The following is a 20,495-nucleotide window of genomic DNA, read 5'->3' on the forward strand; positions in this document are numbered from 1 at the left end:
GGACAGGGGGGACCTCGGTGTACGAGGGTAGGACACACACCGTGAACGGTGGGGAGTGTCGAGGGACAGGGGGACCTCGGTGTACGAGGGTAGGACACACACTGTGAACGGTGGGGAGTGTCGTGGGACAGGGGGACCTCGGTGTACGAGGGTAGGACACACACCGTGAACGGTGGGGAGTGTCGAGGGACAGGGGGACCTCGGTGTACGATGGTCGGACACACACCGTGAACGGTGGGGAGTGTCGAGGGACAGGGGTACCTCAGTGTACGAGGGTAGGACACACACCGTGAACGGTGGGGAGTGTCGAGGGACAGGGGGACCTCGGTGTACGAGGGTAGGACACACACCGTGAACGGTGGGGAGTGTCGAGGGACAGGGGGACCTCAGTGTACGAGGGTAGGACACACACCGTGAACGGTGGGGAGTGTCGTGGGACAGGGGGACCTCGGTGTACGAGGGTGGGACACACACCGTGAACGGTGGGGAGTGTCGTGGGACAGAGGGATCTCTGTGTACAACGGTGCTTGTCATCTACATCAATGATCGGGGTGACAATGTGGCGAATTGGATCACCAAATTTGCTGATGATACAAAGATTGGAGGTGGACTGGACAGTGAGGAAGGTTTTTCAAAGCTTGCAGAGGGATCCGGACCAGCTGGCAAAATGGGCTGAAAAATGGCAGATGCAGTTTAATGCAGACAAGTGTGAGGTATTGCACTTTGGAAGGAAAAACTAAGGTAGAGCATACAAGGTAAATGGTCGGGCACTGAGGAGTGCAGTAGAACAGAGGGATCTGGGAGTACAGATACAAAATTCCCTAGAAGTGGCGTCACGGTAGATTCGGTCATAAAGAGAGCTTTTGGTACATTGGCCTTTATAAATCAAAGTATTGAGTATAAGAGTTGGAATGTTATGGTGAGGTTGTATAAGGCATTGGTGAGGCCGAATTTGGAGTATTGTGCGCCGTTTTGGTCAACGAATTATAGGAAGGATATTATAAGGTTGAAAGACTGCAGAGAAGGTTTACAAGGATGTTGCCGGGACTTGAGAAACTGAGTTACAGAGAAAGGTCGAATAGGTGAGGAGCGTAGGAGAATGAGGGGTGATTTGATAGAGGTGAATAAAATTATGATGGGTATAGATAGAGTGAATGCAAGCAGACTTTTTCCACTGAGGCCAGGTGAGAAAAAAAAACAGAGGTCATGGGTTAAGGGTAAAGGGGGAAAAGTTTAAAGGGAACATTATGGGAGGGCTTCTTCACACAGAGAATGGTGGGAGTGTGGAATGAGCTGCCAGCTGAAGTGGTAAATGCGGGATCACTTTTAACATTTAAGTAAAACTTGGACAGGTACTTGGATGAGAGGGGTATGAAGGGATATGGGGGCAGGTGCAGGTCAATGGGACTAGGCAGAAAAAATGGTTCGTCACAGCCAAGAAGGGTCGAAAGGCCTGTTTCTGTGCTGTAATGTTCCATGGTTCTATGGTAGGGCACGGATGGGGAGTGCCAAGGGGAAAGAGGGACCTCGGTGTACAAGGGTAAACACACACACACCGTGAACGATTGTAAACTGATCATGAACCAGGAAGGGTAATTCCGGTACATCTGTGGACATTTGCTGGGGTCTGTGACGACATACCAAACCTCCTCAATCCCACGTCATCGGAGCGCACGTCGCAGAAGGCGATTGACCATCATGATGGATGCGGCCTTCTTGAGACTAATGCCCCCACCCCCCTTCCTTTCCAGTCCCGATGTAGGGCTCGCTCGGTCCGAAACGTCTCCTCCATAGATGCTGCCTAGTCTATTGAGATCCTCCTGCATTTCGTGTGCTTTGCTCAACTGTTCACGCCATGTTGGTCATCGGATTATGATTATAATTAAGATTTAGATTTTGATTCTGATTCGGGTTCTGGTTTTGATTCTAAATCGGACAGGTTCCGATTCGGGAGACCTCGGTTGGAGGAAGGTGAAATGGCAGTATTTGGGAGGCAGTTGGTCAGCCGGGGAACAGAGGGCTGTGAGCCATGTGCAGTCAGATGGGTTTAATGGTCTCCTTAGTTGAGGAACGAGGTTGTGGCTTTGGGGAGTAGATTCAGGGAGCGAAGATGAGGAGAAATTCTCTTCACTTCCCCTCACTCCTGCTCGCCCTTTTCACTCACTCTCCCCTCTACCCACCCTCCCACTCCAACTTTCCACGTCTTCCTGCCAAACCCCAGTCAGACCGCTCACTCTTACCCTTCCTCCTTGCCTCTCGCTCTCTCCCTCTCCCTCTCTCCCGCTCTCTCCCTCTCTCTCTCTTCCTCCCTCTCTCCCCTCTCTCTCCCCCCCCCGCTCTCCCCCTCCCCTCCTCTCTCTCTCTCCCTCTCCCCCACTCTCTCTCTCCCTCCCCATCTCCCCCTCCTCTCACTCTTTCCCTCTCCCCCACTCTCTCTCTCCCTCCCCATCTCCCCCTCCCCCTCCTCTCACTCTTTCCCTCCCTCTCTCTCTCCTTCTCCCTCTCTCTCTCTCTCTCTCACTCTTACCCTTCCTCCTTGCCTCTCGCTCTCTCCCTCTCCCTCTCTCCCGCTCTCTCCCCCTCTCTCTCTTCCTCCCTATCTCTCCCCTCTCTCTCCCCCCCACTCCCCCTCCCCTCCTCTCTCTCTCTCCCTCTCCCCCACTCTCTCTCTCCCTCCCCATCTCCCCCTCCCCCTCCTCTCACTCTTTCCCTCCCTCTCTCTCTCCTTCTCCCTCTCTCTCTCTCTCTCTCTCTCTTTCTGTGCCGAGAATGGCGTCCATAAAGAGATGAACGGCCTCCCCTTTTCACACCAACCCTTGGTGTTCCCCCCCCCCACTCTGCATCGCCCTTACGAGTGACGCCGGGGCGGAGGCCCGAGGCCTCTTCAAGCCCGGCGGTGCAGACGAGGCAAGAGCGACCTGGGTCTGTTTTGTCACGGTGCCCAATCGCTGTGCTCTACTGGTGCAGAAGCCTACTTCGGCGGCGGGACCAAGCTGGTCGTCCTGGGTGAGTGGATTTTACGCCTGGCGCCGAGTCGGAGCGGAGTGGGGTGGACGGGGGCCACCTCGGGCTGCTCCCGGGGAAAGGAGGGTGAGAACGAGAACACGGGAGAGATTCCTTCAAAGGGGAGAGTGACAAGGGGGAGATCTGCAGGAGCGGGAGGTCGGAACGGCACTCCTTGTAGCGCAGAACATTTAGTGGGGAACATTTTTACTTCTCCACCGCGAAGGTGTAAGGAGTTAGACGGGTGTGGGACCAGCACTGGGAAATGGCAAATGTAACTCCGCTATTTGGGAAGGGTCGGCGGCAGCAGGAAGGGAAACTATAGACCTGTTAGCCTGACATGAGTGATTGGGAAGTTGTTGCAACCGATTGTTAGGGATGAGAATACGGAGCACATGACAAGATTGGCCAAAGCCAGCATGGTCTCCTGAAAGAAAAACCCTGCCTGACAAAACCTACTGCAATTCTTTGAGGAAATTACAGGCAGGGTAGACAAAGGGGATGCGGTAGACGTGGTGTCCTTTGACAAGTTGCCGCACATGAGGCTGCTTAGCAAGGCCGGAGCCCGTGGGATGACAGGGAAGTTACCAGCACGGGTGGAGCGTTGGCTGATCGGCAGAAAACAGACTGATAGAACGCCATACAGCGCAGGAAAAGGGCCATTCGGCAATGCTGGCTGCCGGTTACCAGCGGAGTCCCACAGGGATCGCCGTTGGAGCCGCTGCCTTTACCCATGCACGAGAGGTGATTGAGAGGTTCGTGGCCCAGGGTGGAAGATGAGTTATTAACTTCAAACTTTCTGCCTGATCACTCAGAGGGTCGGGCTGCAGGTGCGCGCGTCGAGAGCTGTATAACCCATCTCCTACTTCAGGCCACGAACTTGTCAGTCACCTCTGCTGCGGACTCTTCCCGGGGGTCCCAGATCAGTACGCTCCACGACCCCTGGACTGTGTGTGTAAATGTGGGGGAGGGACTCTTGCCGAAAGATGAATGTGCGAGGTTTTCTAAAATTGACTCCTTCTACCTTCCGCCAGTAAGGTCACCCCTGGTATGTCAAAGACCTTGACAATGGGATTAATGGATTAGCGGCTAAATTTGTGATGATACAAAGGTCGGTGGGGGAGGGCGTAGTGCTGAGGAAGCAGAGAGCCTGCGGAGAGACTTAGACAATGGGCAAAGAAATGGCAAATCAAATACAATGCTGGAAACTGTATGCTCGTGCCTTTTTTTTAATAATTTTTTATTGCATTTTTAAATGATTACAAAGTATGAAAAAACAATGTATATAACCCATACCCCCTCCCCTTAACCCCTCCCCCCTAACTGCCCCATAGAAAAAAAAAAGAAAGAAAGAAAGAAAGAAAGAAAGAATGCCTGGTGGTTGGAAGATCTCCACATGCTCCATGGAGTTCGTAATAATTTTAATATGTATATTTATTTCTTTCCCCTAATAACCAATTGTTTCATCTTAAAAGCATCTATATATTTAATCCTGTCTTTTGTAAATAAGGGCTCCAAATTTTCAAAAATGTTTCATATTTATCTCTTAAATTATAAGTAATTTTTTCTAATGGAATACAACCATAGATTTCTTTCTTCCAAGAAATTGCACTGGCAGTAGCCAAAAAAGCTATTGCAGTTACTTGGAAATCGGATACACATTTAAGTATAGATTCTCTATGCTCGTGCCTTTTGATGGAAGAAATACACGGGCAGATTATTATTAGGATGGGGAGAGAATTCAAAGTGCAGAGATGCAAAAGGGACCTGGGAGTCCTCGTGCAGGATGCCCTGAAGGTTAACCTCCAGGCTGAGTCGGTGGTGAAGAAGGTGAATGCATTGTCGCCATTCATTTCTACAAGTATAGGACATAAGAGCAGGGATGTGATGTTGAGGCTCTGTATGACCACACTTGGAGTATTGTGGGCAGTTTTGGTCTCCTTATTTTAGAAGGGATGTGCTGACATTGGAGAGGGTTCAGAGAAGATTCACGAGAATGATTCCAGGAATGAAAGGGTTACCGTATGAGGAACGTCTGGCAGCTCTTGGACTGTATTCCCTGGGGTTCAGAATGAGGGGGATATCATAGAAACATGCGGAATGTCAAAAAGACGAACAGATTAGATATGGCCAATTTATTTCCCATGGTAGGGGAGTCTAGGACAGGAGGGCACGACTTCAGAAGGACGTCCAAGAACAGATGTGCGGTGAAATTTCTTTAGTCAGAGGGTGGAAGATCTGAGGAATTTGTTGCCCCGAGCAGCTGTGGAGACCAAGTCGTTGGGTGCATTTAAGGCAGATGTTGATAGGTTATTGATTAGCCGGGACATCAAAGGTTAGGGGGAGAAGGCAGGGGAGTGGGGATGACTGGAAGAATTGGATCAGCCTATGATTAACTAGCGGAGCAGACTCGGTGGGCTGAATGGCCTCCCTCTGGTCCTATATCTTATGGTCTTATGGTCTTAAATGGGATGGGACTGACAGACATCTTGGTCGGGAGTATCGACACGTAGGGGCCGGAGGGACTTTTAAAGCACTGTACATTTTAAGGCGCCAATTCAAGATCACGAACCCCGGTTCGACACGCCGGCCTTCGTCAGTCGGGACTGAGTACGGGAGTCGGGGGGTCACGTCCCAGTTGTACGAGACGTCGGTGAGGCCGAGATTGCAGTACTGTGTTCGGTTTCGGTCGCCCTGATGAGGAAAAGATGCCGCGGAGCTGGAAAGAGTGCGGAGGGAGATTTACTGGGATGCTGCCGGGAGGTAGAGAGGTCCCTTTACAGTTGGAAGATGGGGTTCCGTTTTAGTGGTCACTCTGTGGGTGAAACAGGGACTTGCCCAGGACGTCAGGGGGCCACGGGTAAACAGAGAGGCGGGCCGGGCCAGTCCTTATTCCGGGGAGCGGAGGGATACGAAGGGCGACCTGGGAGAGGGGCTTCGAATTAGGAGGGCGATACTGAAGATGAAGTGGACGGGCCCCGACTTTCCCCCGGGGTGGGGGAGTCCGACAGTACGGAGCGTGGGTTTAGGGTCAGAGGGCAAAGATATCGAAGGCACCCGAGGGAAACTCCTTCACGCGAAGGAGGCCCTGAAGCAGTTGCCAGAAAATGCGGCTGAGGCTGGTTTAAGAAAATATTAATTTAAAAAAAAACTCGACAGGGGTATTGAGGACAGGGAGTCTGGTGGTGGAGGTGGGGGGTGCCGAGTGGGCGCGTTGGCCAGCACGGACCCGTCGGGCCGAAGGGCACGTCCCCGCGCTGTGCTGCCCTCCGACGCGCTCCCTGAGCGTCAGGGCCGAGAGCGGGTTCTGGTACGCCGTCTAACCGCCGTGCTCTGGCTATGAAGCCTACTTCGGCGACGGCACGAAACTGGTCGTCTTGGGTGAGTGGATTCACGGCACGTCCTGGCTCAAGGTGGCTGGAGGAGGGAACGGGGCTAACCGGGTGCGAGTGGGGCCAGGATTCGGGCTGCTTCCCGCCTTCCCGCCGCAGGGAAGGGGGTCGAGAGGAAGGAATGCGGTGCACCCTTTAAACACCGAGAGAGCACGGCTCTTTCTGTCGTCTCTCTCTCTCTCTCTCTCTCTCTCTCTCTCTCTCTCTCTCTCTCTCTCTCTCTCTCTCTCTCTCTCTATCTATCTCTGTCTCGCTCTCTCTCTCTGTCTCACTGTCTCTGTGTGTCTCTCTCTCTCACTCACTCCCTCGTTCTGTCCATCGCTCCCTCTCGCTCTCGTTTTCTCTCTCTTTCTCATTCACTTTCTCACCCTCACTTTGTATCTCCCTCACTCTCTCCCTGTCGCTATCTCTCTCATTCTCTCCGTCTCTCTATTTCGCTACTTATTTTATTGCTGCCTTTCGCGCACTCTTTGTTTCTCTCTCTCTGTCACTCTGTCACTTTCTTTCTGTCTGTCTCTCTATCTCTCTCTGCCTTCCATCTCTTTTTCTTTCCCTCCACTCATTCCCCTCTCTCTTTTTCCCACCTCCCTCTCTCTCTCCCTCTCCCTCTCACTCCACTCTCTCTCTGCTCTTTCTCAATCTCTCTCTTCCCCTCCTCTCACACTCTCTCCTCTTCTCTCTTTCTTTCTCTCTCTCCTCTCACTCTCCCCCACTCTCTCCCTCTCCCTCCACTCTCTCTCTCTGCTCTTTCTCAATCTCTCTCTTCCCTCACACTCTCCTCTTCTCTCTTTCTTTCTCTCTCTCCTCTCTCTCTCCCCCTCTCTCTCCCTCTCCCTCCACTCTCTCTCTCTCTTCTCTTGCTCCATCTCTCTCTTCCGCTCCCCTCACTCTCTCTCCTCTTCTCTCTTTCTTTCTCTCTCTCAATCTCTCTCTCCCTCTCCCTCTATAAAACCTATAACCTCCGGCCAAGTGGCGACTACCGGCCGCCGACAGAGAAACGGGACCTTCGGCACAAATTGTCCACGCCGAGCAAACTTGCCGTCTCTGGCAGTCGCTTTTTCCCCGCGTTTGGTCCACATCCCACTGAACGTGTCACATCCATACATGGAAGGTAATGTTCAGACTTTATAAAGCACTGCTGAGGTCTCACTTGCAGTATTGTGTGCAGTTTCGGGCCCCTGTTTTAGAAATGATGGGCCGGAACGGGAGCGTGTACAAAGGAACTCGGGAAAATGATTCCGAAATTAAACAGCTTCTCAAAGAGGAAGCGACTGATGGCTCCTCGCATGCACTTACTGAAATATAAAAGAATGAGAGGTGACCTATTTGAAACCTATCGCATGGTGAAAGTCCTCGACAGCAGATGCGGAGAGAGAGTGGATGTGGAGAGGATTTGTCCTGTAGTGGGGGAGTCTAGGACCAGAGGACACAGATCGAGTGGATGTGGAGAGTATGTTTCCTGTAGTGGGGGAGTCTAGGACCAGAGGACACTGATAGAGTGGATGTGGAGAGGATGTTTCCTGTAGTGGGGGAGTCTAGGACCAGAGGACACAGATAGAGTGGATGTGGAGAGGATGTTTCCTGTAGTGGGGGAGTCTAGGACCAGAGGACACAGATAGAGTGGATGTGGAGAGGATGTTTCCTGTAGTGGGGGATTCTAGGACCAGAGGAGTCAGATACAGTGGATGTGGAGAGGATGTTTCCTGTAGTGGGGGAGTCTAGGACCAGAGGAGTCAGATACAGTGGATGTGGAGAGGATGTTTCCTGTAGTGGGGGAGTCTAGGACCTGAGGACATAGATAGAGTGGATGTGGCGAGGATGTTTCCTGGAGTGGGGGAGTCCAGGACCAGAGGAGACAGATAGAGTGGATGTGGAGAGGGTGTTTCCTATAGTGGGGGAGACTGGGACCAGAGGACACAGATAGAGCAGAGGTCACAGACAGAGTGGATGTGGAGAGGGTGTTTCCTATAGTGGGGGAGACTGGGACCAGAGGACACAGCCTCAAAATAGAAAAGCAGTCTTTTCGGGCTGAGATCATTGGAAGTTTCATTCGCCAGAGAGTGAAGAATCGTTTGAATTCGTTGCCTCACGCATCTGTTTGTATATAAAAGTATATACTTAAGTCTCTAAGTATATTTAAGGCAGAGGCTGATAGATTCATGATTGGACAGGGCATGAAGGGATATGGGGAGAAGGCAGACGAATGGGGCTGAGCGGGAAAAGGACTCAGTCCACTACCGTATGGCGGGGCAGACTCGATGGGCCGAATGGCCAGGTTCTGTTCCTATATCATATAGTCTTATGGTCTTACACGGCCGTCCAAGTAAACCGGTAACTGGTTTATTTTTGTGACATGCGCCGAGGGAGAGTGAAAAATGTGGTTCTAACTGACATTCAGAACACACGCTTCCAACGCCGTGGTTAGAAAACCTACTTCGTTGTACACAACGCCACCTATCTTAGTATCATCTGCATCTCTTTATCCCTCTCTCCCGCAATCCCATCTCTCCGTGTCTCTCTCTATCCCTCATCCTTCCATCTGTCGCATTCTCACTCACCCTTTGCAGCCTCCGCCTGTCTCTCCCTCATTGTCGGCCCTTGCGTCTATCAGTCTCTCTCCCACTTCCCCCACTCTCTACCTCTATCTGTTTTTCTCTCTCTCTTCCCCTTCTCACTATCTACCACTCTCTATATGTATATCTCTACCTCGCTCTCCCCCCCCCTCTAAGAAAGCTAATGGCACGTTGGCCTTTATAACCAGGGGAGTCGAGTATAGGAGTAAAGAGGTCCTTCTGCAGTTGTACAGGGCCCTGGTGAGACCACACCTGCAGTATTGTGTGCAGTTTTGGTCTCCAAATCTGAGGAAGGACATTCTTGTTATTGATGGAGTGCAGCGTAGGTTCAGAAGATTAATTCCCGGAATGACGGGACAGTCATTTGTTGAAAGATTGGAGCGACTGGGCTTGTATACACTGGAATTTAGAAGGATGAGAGGGGATCTGATTGAAACATATAAGATTATTAAGAGACTGGACAGGCTAGAGGCAGGAAACATGCTCCCGATGTTGGGGGGAGTCCAGAACCAGAGGCCACAGTTTAAGAATAAGGGGGGGGGCATTTAGATCGGACTTCAGCAAAAACTTTTTCACCCAGTGAGTTGTGGATCTGTGGAATGCTCTGCCCCAGAAGGCAGTGGAGGCCAATTCTCTGGATGCTTTCAAGAGAGAGTTAGATGGAGCTCTTAAAGATAGTGGAGTCAAGGGATATGGGGAGAGGGCAGGAACGGGGTATTGATTATGGATGATCAGCCATGATCACATTGAATGCCGGTGCAGGCTCGCAGGGCCGAATGGCCTACTCCTGCACCTGCTGTCTATTGTCTATTGTTGACGATAAAGCGATAACGGAACGCAGAACGGCCAGGTTGAAGGACAGGTTCTGCAACGCCGTTGCGACGACGGAACGGTCCCCTAGTGGGATCAGATGAGACCCTGAACCCGCGAACTACCTCGTCGCGGCCCCTTGCTCCTCATCTTCTGCCTGCGCTGCCCTCTCTCCGGAACTGCCACCCTTTATCCTGCGCTCTGGTACTGTTTGTCCTGGTGGGAGGGTCCAGGACGAGCGGGCACAGGCTCAGGGTGGAGCGGCATCCGTTCAAAACCGAGATGCGGAGAAATTTCTTTAGCCAAAGGGTGGTGAATTTGTGGAGGCCAACTCGTTGGGTGTCTTTCAGACAGAGATTCATAGGTTCTTGATTGGACACGGCATCGACGGTTACGGGGAGAATATTAACCATAGAACCATAGAACACCGCGGCACAGTACCGGCACTTCAGCACTCCATCTTGTGCCGACCCATATAATCCTTAAACAAAGTACTAAACCCACACTACCCCAGAACCCTCCATTTTTCTTTCATCCATGTGCCTGTCCAAGAGGCTCTTAAATACCCCTAATGTTTTAGCCTCCACCACCATCCCTGGCAAGTCATTCCAGGCACTCACAACCCTTTGTGTAAAAAAACTTACCCCTGTTGTCTCCTCTAAACTTCCCTCCCTTAATTTTGTACCTATGCCCATATCAAGATATTGAGAGCATCCCGAACAGCTGCATCACTGCCCGGTTCGGGAATTGCACCGTCTCGGATCGCAAGACCCTGCAGTGGATAGTGAGGTCAGCTGAGAAGATCATCGGGGTCTCTCTTCCCGCCATCACGGACATTTGCACCACACGCTGCATCCGCAAAGTAAACAGCGTTATGAAGGACCCCGCGCACCCCTCACACAGACTCTTCTCCCTCCTGCCGTCTGGGAAAAGGCTCCGAAGCATTTGGGCTCTCACGTCCAGACTCTGTAACAGTTTCTTCCCCCGGGCTATCAGACCCCTCAATACCCAGAGCCTGGACAGACACCTTACTGCCCTATTGTCCTGTTTATTATTTATTGTAATGCCTGCGCTGTTTTTGTGCACTTTATGCAGTCCTGGGTAGATCTGTAGTCCAGTGTAGCTTTCTCTGTGTTGTTTTTTAACGTAGTTCAGTCTAGTTTTTGTACTGTGTCATGTAACACCATGGTCCTGAAAAACGTTGTCTCGTTTTTACTGTGTACTGTACATAGCAGTTATGGTCCAAATGACAATAAAAGTAACGACTTGACTTGTCTTGAGCAGGCCGGGAACTGGGGTTGAGGAGGAGATAGAGAAAAAAAGGATCAGCCCTAAAGGAGCAGGCTCCTGTGTCTTATGGCCTTATGTACACACGTGTTGGCATTGGGTCCCGCATGGTATGGTGAAGGACAGTGAATTGTAAGTCCGGATCCGCAGAGGGCTGGTCAGCGGCAGACAGAGATTAAAGGTGGGAAGGCTGATTTTTTTCTTTCAAGATTCGGGATTCAAGTTTATTTATCGCGAGTCCACCGACTCGTGAAGTGCGAGGCTTCGCCTGCGAGGGAAGGCCTTCGGGCAGTCCGCCAGGGTCGCCGCACCCGCCGGCGCCAGCGCGGCCCGGCCGCCCACTCTGGCCTGGAGGCCCGTGGCCAGTGAGGCCCCGCAGCGAGCCGCGCTGGGACCTCGGCTGCCCGTGGCCAGTGAGGCCCCGCAGCGAACCGCGCCGGGACCTCGGCTGCCCGTGGCCAGTGAGGCCCCGCAGCGAGCCGCGCTGGGACCTCGGCTGCCCGTGGCTTGAGAGGGAGCATAGCGGGGTGGATTGCCGGATCTGTGGTCAGCGTGGAGGACTGTAGGGGGAACACAGCTGGATGTCGATCAGTTATTTCTGGTTTACTGTGATTCGAGCAGCGGATGCAGGCGAGAGATCTGGTGGAGATTTAAGATTATGATAGAGGTGATAGAGATATACAAGATATTAAGAGGAATAGTCAGAGTGGACAGCCAGCGCCTCTTCCCCAGGGCACCACTGCTCAGTACAAGAGGACGTGGCTTTAAGTTGAGGGGAGGGAAGATCAAGGGGGATATTAGAGGAAGGTTTTTCACTCAGAGAGTGGTTGGTGCGTGGAATGCACTGCCCGAGTCAGTGGTGGTGGCAGATACACGAGTCAAGTTTAAAAGGCTACCAGACAGGTATATGGAGGAGATTAAGGTGGGGGAGGGTGTTATATGGGAGGCAGGGTTTAAGGGTCGGCACAACATTGTGGGCCGAAGGGCCTGTACTGTGCTGTACTATTGCTCTATGTTCTATGTACTAAGATTAGTGAGCTTAAGGGGGGTGGGAAGTGATCATAACATGTTCGAGTTCACCCTGCAGTTTGAGATTAGAGACGCTGAAGTCAGGTGTATTCGTGTGACAGTGGAGTGAGGGGGATGACAGAGCCATGGGGGGGGGGGGGGGGGGATTCGGCCAGCACTGTCCGGCCGGGCAGCAAAGGGCTGGGATATCTCGAAGCAATTCGGAGGGCGCGGGGTATGCGCGTCCCGAAGAGGAAGAAATATTCTCAAGGCAGGGGGATGCAACAATGGCTGACAAGTCAAAAGTCAAAGACAAAGTAAGAGAAAGAGAGGGGAAAAGATTGACGGGCGCTGGAGGACTGGGAAGCTTTTGAAAACCAACTGGAAGCAACTCAGTTAAGTAATAAAGAATGACGGAGAAAATGCATGTCAAAAGGGCGATGTGGCAATAGTCGGGGTACTTCAGTATGCAGGTAGATTAGGAAAATCGGTTTGTGCTTGATTCCAGGAGTGTGTGTGTGTGTGTGTGTGGGGGGGGGGGGAATTAATAGAGTGCCTACCAGATTAGCTTTTAAGAGCAGCTCATGGCTGAGCCCTGGAGGGGAACCAGTTCTTCTGGATTGGCTGTTGAGCCGCGGACCGGAACTCATTCGTGAGCTTAAGGTAAAGGAACCCCGAGGGGAAAACGGAGATCAGGATGTGATGGAATTCACCCTGAAATTTGAGAAGGAGAAGCTGTGCGCCAGTGGAGTAAAGGGAATGACTGAGGCATGAGAGAGCAGTTGGGAAGGAGTTGATCAGAAGCGAACACTGGCCGGAATGGTGACCGAGCAGCAGTGACTGGAGTTTAGAAACACAGAAACATGGAAAACCGACAGCACAATACAGGCCCTTCAGCCCGCAAAGGTGTGCCAAACATGTCCCTACCTTAGAAATTACTAGGCTTACCCATAGCCCTCTATTTCACTATGCTCCATGTACCTATCCAAAAGTCGCTTGAAAGACCCCCTCGTATCCGCCTCCACCACCTTCCCGGCAGCCCGTTCCACACACTCACCACTCTCCGAGTAAAACACTTACCCCTGACATCTCCTCTGTACCTACTCCCCAGCACCTTAAACCCGTGTCCTCTTGTGGCGACCATTTCAGCCCCGGGAAAAAGCCTCTGACTATCCACACGATCAATGCCTCTCATCATCTTACACACCTCTATCGGGTCACCTCTCGTCCTCCGTCACTCCGAGGAGAAAAGGCCGAGTTCACTCAACCTATTCTCATAAGGCATGCTCCCCAATCCAGGCAACATCCTTGTCAATCTGCTCTGCACCCTTTCTATGGCTTCCACATCCTTCTTGTAGTGAGGTGACCAGAACTGAGCACAGTACTCCAAGTGGGGTCTGACCAGGGTCCTATGTAGCTGCAACATTACCTCTCGGCTCCTAAACTCAGTCCCACTGTTGATGAAGGCCAATACACCGTACACCTTCTTAACAACAGAGTCAACCTGATAGGTGCCGTTGTGGATAATGAAGTAGGTTTTCAAAGCTTGCAGAGAGATTTAGGCCAGTTAGAAGAGTGGGCTGAACGATGGCAGATGGAGTTTAACGCTGTTAAGTGTGAGGTGCCATATTTTGATAGGAATAATCAAAATAGGACATACATTGTAAATGGTAGGGCATTGAAGAATGCAGCAGAACTGAGTGATCCAGGAATAATGGTGCATAGTTCCCTGAAGGTGGAATCTCATGTGGATAGGGTGGTGAAGAAAGCTTTTGGTATGCTGGCCTTTAGAGATCAGGGCATTCAGTATAGGAGTTGGGATGTAATGTTAAAATTGTACAAGGCATTGGTGAGGCCGAATTTGGAGTATTGTGTACAGTTCTGGTCACCGAATTATAGGAAAAATGTCAACAAAATAGAGAGAGTACGGCTGAGATTTACTAGAATGTTACCCGGGTTTCAGCACCTAAGTCACAGGGAAAGTTTGAACAAGTTAGGTCTTTATTCTTTGGAGCGCAGAAGGTTGAGGGGGGACTTGATAGAGGTATTTAAAATTATGTGGGGTATAGATCGAGTTGAGGTGGATGGGCTTTTTCCATTGAGAGTAGGGGAGATTCAAACAATAGGACATGAGTTGAGAATTAGGGGGCAAAAATTTAAGGGTAACCCGAGGGGGAACTTCTTTACACGGAGAGTGGTAGCTGTGTGGAACGAGCTTCCAGTAGAACTGGTGGGGGCAGGTTCGATTTTCTCATTAAAAAAATATTGGATAGGTATATGGACAGGAAAGGAATGAAGGGTTATGGGCTGAGTGCGGGTCGGTGGGACTAGGTGAGAGTAAGCGTTCGGCACGGACTAGAAGGGCCGAGATGGCCTGTTTCCGTGCTGTATTGTTATATGGTTATATACAGTACGCGCAAATAAGCTAGTCAATAATATTAGAGGTTTCAAAGGTTTCTTCAGAGAGATGAAGTGTAAAAGAGAGGCTGAGGAAAGTCCATCTCTCAACTTCCATCCTCATCACATTCTACAGGGGTTGTACTGAGAGCCTCCTGGGCAGCTGCATCACTGCCTGGTTCGGAAATTGCACCATCTCGAATCGCAGGACCCTGCAGCGGTTAGTGAGGTCAGATGAGAAGATCATCGGGGTCTCTCTTCCCCCCCATCACGAACATTTACACCACACGCTGCATCCGCAAAGCAAACAGCATTATGAAGGACCCCACGCACCCGTCACACAAACTCTTCTCCCTCCTGCCATCTGGGAAAAGGCTCCGAAGCATTTGGGCTCTCACGGCCAGACTGAGTAATAGTTTCTTCCTCCGAGCTATCAGACCCCTCAATACCCAGAGTCTGGACTGACACCTTACTGCCCTATTGTCCTGTTTATTATTTATTGTAATGTATGCACTGTTTTTGTGCACTTTCTGCAGTCCTGGGTAGGTCTGTAGTCCAGTGTAGTTACTTTTCTGTGTTGTTTTTTTTTTTTACGTAGTTCAGTCTAGTTTTTGTACTGCGTCATGTGACACCATGGTCCTGAACAACGTTGTCTCATTTTTACTGTGCACTGTACCAGCAGTTACGGTCGAAATGACAATAAAAGGTGATTTGACTTGACTTGATATTAGACCGCTGGAAATCAATGCTGGAAGGGAGACAAGGAACTAGCGCATGAACTGAATAAATATTTTCTATTAGTCTTCACTGTGGAAGAACTACGCCGGAAGTTCGAGAGCGTCAGGTGGCAGATGTGTGTGAGATTGCCGCAATGCACGGTTGCTAGGACACTGAAAGATCTGAGGGTAGATAAACCAGATGGGGTGCAACCCAGGGTTCTGAAGGAGATGGCTGAAGATATTGTGGAGGCATTAGCAATGATCTTTCAAGAATCAATTGATTCCCCCATGCATCCGGAGGAATTGAAAATTGCAAAAGTCACTCCACACTTAGAGATGGGAGAACTATAAGCCAATTAGTCTGACCTAACTGGAGAGGACGTTTCATGTAATTGGGAAGACGTTGGAGTCAATTGTTAAGGATGTAGAGCTTCGGGGTTCTGGGAGGCAAATTATAAGATCTGAAGACGATGTTTTATTTGGTGGGTGAGTCCAGGACCAGAGGACACAGATAGAGTGGATGTGGAGGATGTTTCCTGTAGTGGGGGAGTCTAGGACCAGAGAACACAGACAGAGTGGATGTGGAGAGGATGTTTCCTGTATTGGGGGAGTCTAGGACCAGAGGACACAGATAGAGTGGATGTGGAGAGGATGTTTCCTGTAGTGGGGGAGTCTAGGACCAGAGGACGCAGACAGAGTGGATGTGGAGAGGATGTAGTGTGGGAGTCTGGGACCAGAGGACATAGATAGAGTGGATGTGGAGAGGGTGTTTCCTGTAGTGGGGGAGTCTAGGACCAGCGGACACAGACAGCGTGGATGTGCAGACGATGTTTCCTACAGTGGGGGAGTCTAGAACCAGAGGTCACAGATAGAGTGGTTATGGAGAGGATGTTTCCTGTATTGGGAGAGTCTAGGACCAGAGGACACAGATAGAGTGGATGTGGAGAGGATGTTTCCTGTACTGGGAGAGTCTAGGACCAGAGGACACAGACAGAGTGGATGTGGAGAGGATCTTTCCTATAGTGGGGGAGTCCAGGACCAGAGGACACAGATAGAGTGGATGTGGAGAGGATGTTTCCTGTAGTGGGGGAGTCTAGGACCAGAGGACGCAGACAGAGTGGATGTGGAGAGGTTGTTTACTTGTAGTGTGGGAGTCTGGGACCAGAGGACATAGATAGAGTGGATGTGGAGAGGGTGTTTCCTGTAGTGGGGGAGTCTAGGACCAGCGGACTCAGACAGCGTGGATGTGCAGACGATGTTTCCTACGGTGGGGGAGTCTAGAACCAGAGGGCACAGATAGAGTGGATGTGGAGAGGATGTTTCCTGTATTGGGGGAGTATAGGACCAGAGGACACAGATAGAGTGGATGTGGAGAGGATGTTTCCTGTACTGGGAGAGTCTAGGACCAGAGGACACAGACAGAGTGGATGTGGAGAGGATGTTTCCTATAGTGTGGAGTCCAGGACCAGAGGACACAGATAGAGTGGATGTGGAGAGGATGCTTCCTGTATTGGGGGAGTCTAGGACCAGAGGACACAGATAGAGTGGATGTGGAGAGGATGTTTCCTGTAGTGGGGGAGTCTAGGACCAGAGGACGCAGACAGAGTGGATGTGGAGAGGATGTTTACTTGTAGTGTGGGAGTCTGGGACCAGAGGACATAGATAGAGTGGATGTGGAGAGGGTGTTTCCTGTAGTGGGGGAGTCTAGGACCAGCGGACACAGACAGCGTGGATGTACAGACGATGTTTCCTACAGTGGGGGAGTCTAGAACCAGAGGTCACAGATAGAGTGGATGTGGAGAGGATGTTTCCTGTATTGGGGGAGTCTAGGACCAGAGGACACAGATAGAGTGGATGAGGAGAGGATGTTTCCTGTGGTGGGGGAGCCTAGGACCAGAGGACACAGATTGAGTGGATGTGGAGAGGATGTTTCCTGTACTGGGAGAGTCTAGGACCAGAGGACACAGCACCAGCATAGAGGGACGTCCACTTTGAACGGAGATGAGGAGGAATTTCTTTCGCCAGAGGGTGGTGAATCTGTGGAATTCGTTGCCACAGGCGGCTGTTCAGGCCTAGTCGTTGGGTATATTGAAGGCGGAGTTCGATTGGTTCTTGACTGCACTGAGCGTGAAGGGACGTGGGGAGATGACAGCGTCAGACAACCTTGGCAACCTGGCTGGTGGGCGTGGCCACGCGGCCGCGTCACCTTCGTTGCGTGTGTTTTTTTTGTGTGACTGTCTAACACCGTGGGAACAGCGGGGGCACTGTGTTACAAGCCGGCGCAGGGCCCGTACAAAAACCTCCCTCCACGCGTGAGTGAGCGAGGCCGGGCCCAGAAGGTCCAACTACACAGCCGGGGCATTGGGATGGCCGGGGACTGTGATCCTCAGAGGGAAATCCACAAGACCGTTCCCCCCCCCCTCCCTCCCTACAGGACTACCAGACAGGGTGGAGAAGAAGGCATTTAGCATATCAGTCGGGGCATTGGACGCAGTTGCTAGGGTGTCGTGTTGCTGTTGTACGAGACGTTGGTGAGACCGCCGTTGCCGGGTTTGGGTAACCCCGCTACCGGGAAGATGTGATTAAACTGGCGAGGGTGCAGGAAACAAATTATCACAGGATATGCCGCCTGGACAGAGTTAGGGTGGAGAGTTTTCACAGATGGCGACTCTATGCCCCGTGACGCAGGGAGATGAGACGTGCCCTGAGAGAGGGGCTCGAGATGGCGGCGGGTGTAGACAGGGTGAAGGAACAGAGCGTGTGCCCCAGGCAGCGGCTGGTCGACATAAGGCAGCACTGGAATTAAGATGAAGGGTGAGAGATTTAAGAAGGGGAACATCAGGGGCAGCTTCTTCGAACAGAGAAGAAGGCAGGTAATTGGACTGGGCTGCCGCCATTAGGACTTAAGGGGCGCACGGTGGCGGCGATTGAAAGCCATCTAGATTGGCGCGAGGTTTGGAGAGGTTGAGAGGGCTATGGGCCAAACGCGCGCCGCTGGGCCCAGCTCGCTGGGCAAACGGGTTGGCACAGTGCAGTCAGCCCGACGGGCTCGTTTCCACGCGGTACGGCTCTGCCCAGGCCCGCCCTTTGGTCGGGGTCGACTGTGGATATCGCGCCCTGGGTATCCCGCTCTCCGCGCGGCCGATGAACGCGAAGGAACGGCAGGGACCGATACAGTCTGACACCAGCAGAGCTGCTGGTCAGCGTCGAACTCAACGTAGACCCGCGTCAGGGTCTCCGTTTCCGGATCTTTGTCCCTCCCTCGGGGGTGGGGTGGGGGGTAAACATCTGATACCTTCCCCCTGAGAGGTCTGAGATCAGAGACCTCCGTCTCCTGCCGACCACGGCTGATGTGCCCCGTCTTGCCCGAGGTGACTGGTTGCAAATCGCCAATAACCCGCCTTTGCCCCCCAACCCTCCCCGTCTCCTGTCTGTAGAAACGTTCCCGCCCGGCTCGGCCGCTGAGCCACACGTGAAGGCCGGGAGCTGGACTCGGTGGTCAGGGGCTGTTTGAGGCGCACGCCATCGGGTGTATTCAATAGGGAGTGCAGGCACGTCCCTATTACCACCCCCTCCCCCTCCCCGGTTATAACAACATTGAAGAACCTGATGCCCCAAGTGACCCCGCCAAGCTCACCCCTCCCCCCGCCCTTCCCTCAACGTCGCCTGTCTCTGACACCGAAGTCAACGTGGAGTTTGTCGTCGGTGCGACGCGCGCAGGCGCAAAGGAAGCGCTTGCCCGTATCAGCATGGCTGGCCCGCGAGGCCACGGACCCGGCCCGACCTTCGCCACAGGAGCGTCAATTAAACACCGATTTGTCCGCAACCGTCCCGGGGCAGAGTGGGCAAGGGGCCGCTGCGCCCCGGGGGGATTCGGGTCGGTCCGAGCAGCGGCTGGTCGGAAGGGAGGTCGCCCTTCCTGAACCTGGTGTTGGGGGTGGGGATGGGGGCACCGGGCTTCTGCACCTTCCTGCCCGATAGGAGATGCGGGAAGATGGCGCGGGTCGTTCGATTCCAGTTGTCGTCCTCTTGAGGCCGAGCCTCCTCTATCTCTGACCGATGGAGGGGTGGGTGGGTGGGGGGTGTACCCATCGTAGCGGAGAGGGGGTATTTGGGGAGGAAGCGGACGAGAGTGAGCAGGATGCCGCTTGGATTAGAGGGCATAAGGTATCGGGAGGGGTTGGATAGACTTCTCTGGAGTGGCGGAGGCTGGGAGGGTGGGGGGAGGCCCTTGAAACGCGAGGGAGGCCAGGGTCGGTTTTGCTACGGAGGAACAGCGCTGTGTAACAACAGAGAAGCCTACTTCGGCGGCGGGACCAAACTGGTCGTCTTGGGTGAGTGGATGCACGTCCGGCGCCGAGTCTGTCTGACTGGGAGCGGGGCGGGTCGGGCAGGGGGGTCAAATTCGGGCTAAAAGGCACGCCGGGGTTCTCTCGGGGTCGGAGTTTGGAGGGATGGGGGGTGGGGGCGAGGCAAGATCGACTTTCCCTGGGATAAAGTGAGACTGCGAGGCAGAGAGAAAGGAGGATTTTGACGGGGGAGGGAGAGGCAGATTTAGAAAGGAAAGGGGAATGAGAGTAAGGGGGCGAGACCAGGGGAGGGTGAGGAAGAGAGAGCACAGAGCAGAAGCGAGAGACGGGAAAAGGAGAGGGAAAAAGAGAAAGAGAGGGTGAGAAGGAGAGACATTCAGAGCAGGGGATGGAAAGATGTGCGGGCAAAGCGTGATTCGAAGGAGGGAGAGGGATATTGGTGGAGGAGAGGGGTGTTTTGGGGGAAGAGATGGCTCGTGGGCGAAAGAGTGAGAGAAGGGGAAAATGGAGGAGGGGACGAAAGACAGAAGAGGTAGAGAGAGGAATGGAAGAGGGGGAGCGGGAGGGAAGAGGGAGGGTTGGGATGGAATAGTGAGGGGAAGAGGTAAAGGAGGGGGGAGCGAGGGAAGAGAGACGGTGGTTTCTCTGACGGTGGTGTCTGAAAAGAGGATGCTGTCCAAGTTGCACGCCATCTTGGACAATGACTCCCATCCACTCCATAATGTACTGGTTAGGCACAGGAGTACATTCAGCCAGAGACTCATTCCACCGAGATGCAGCACTGAGCGTCTTAGGAAGTCATTCCCGCCTGTGGCCATCAAACTTTACAACCCCTCCCTTGGAGTGTCAGACACCCTGAGCCAATAGGCTGGTCCTGGACTTATTTCCACTTGGCATTATTAACTTATTATTACTTAATTATTTACCGTTTTATATTGCTATATTTCTACACTATTCTTGGTTGGTGCGACTGTAACGAAACCCAGTTTCCCCTCG

The 20,495-nt window shown here is 52.4% G+C and overlaps 1 gene segment (V, D, J or C); it reads left to right on the plus strand.

Moving 5' to 3' along the window:
- The first annotated feature begins 7,346 nt into the window (after positions 1-7,346).
- Positions 7,347-20,495, plus strand: part of LOC132389803 (Ig lambda chain C region-like) — a 72,583-nt gene continuing 59,434 nt past the window's right edge. Inside the window, 1 exon segment of the C gene segment in view lies at positions 7,347-7,506. Coding sequence covers positions 7,500-7,506 — 7 coding nt within the window.

The sequence above is a fragment of the Hypanus sabinus genome, unplaced genomic scaffold, assembly GCF_030144855.1.
Source record: "Hypanus sabinus isolate sHypSab1 unplaced genomic scaffold, sHypSab1.hap1 scaffold_659, whole genome shotgun sequence".
NCBI classification, from domain to species: Eukaryota; Metazoa; Chordata; class Chondrichthyes; order Myliobatiformes; family Dasyatidae; genus Hypanus; species Hypanus sabinus.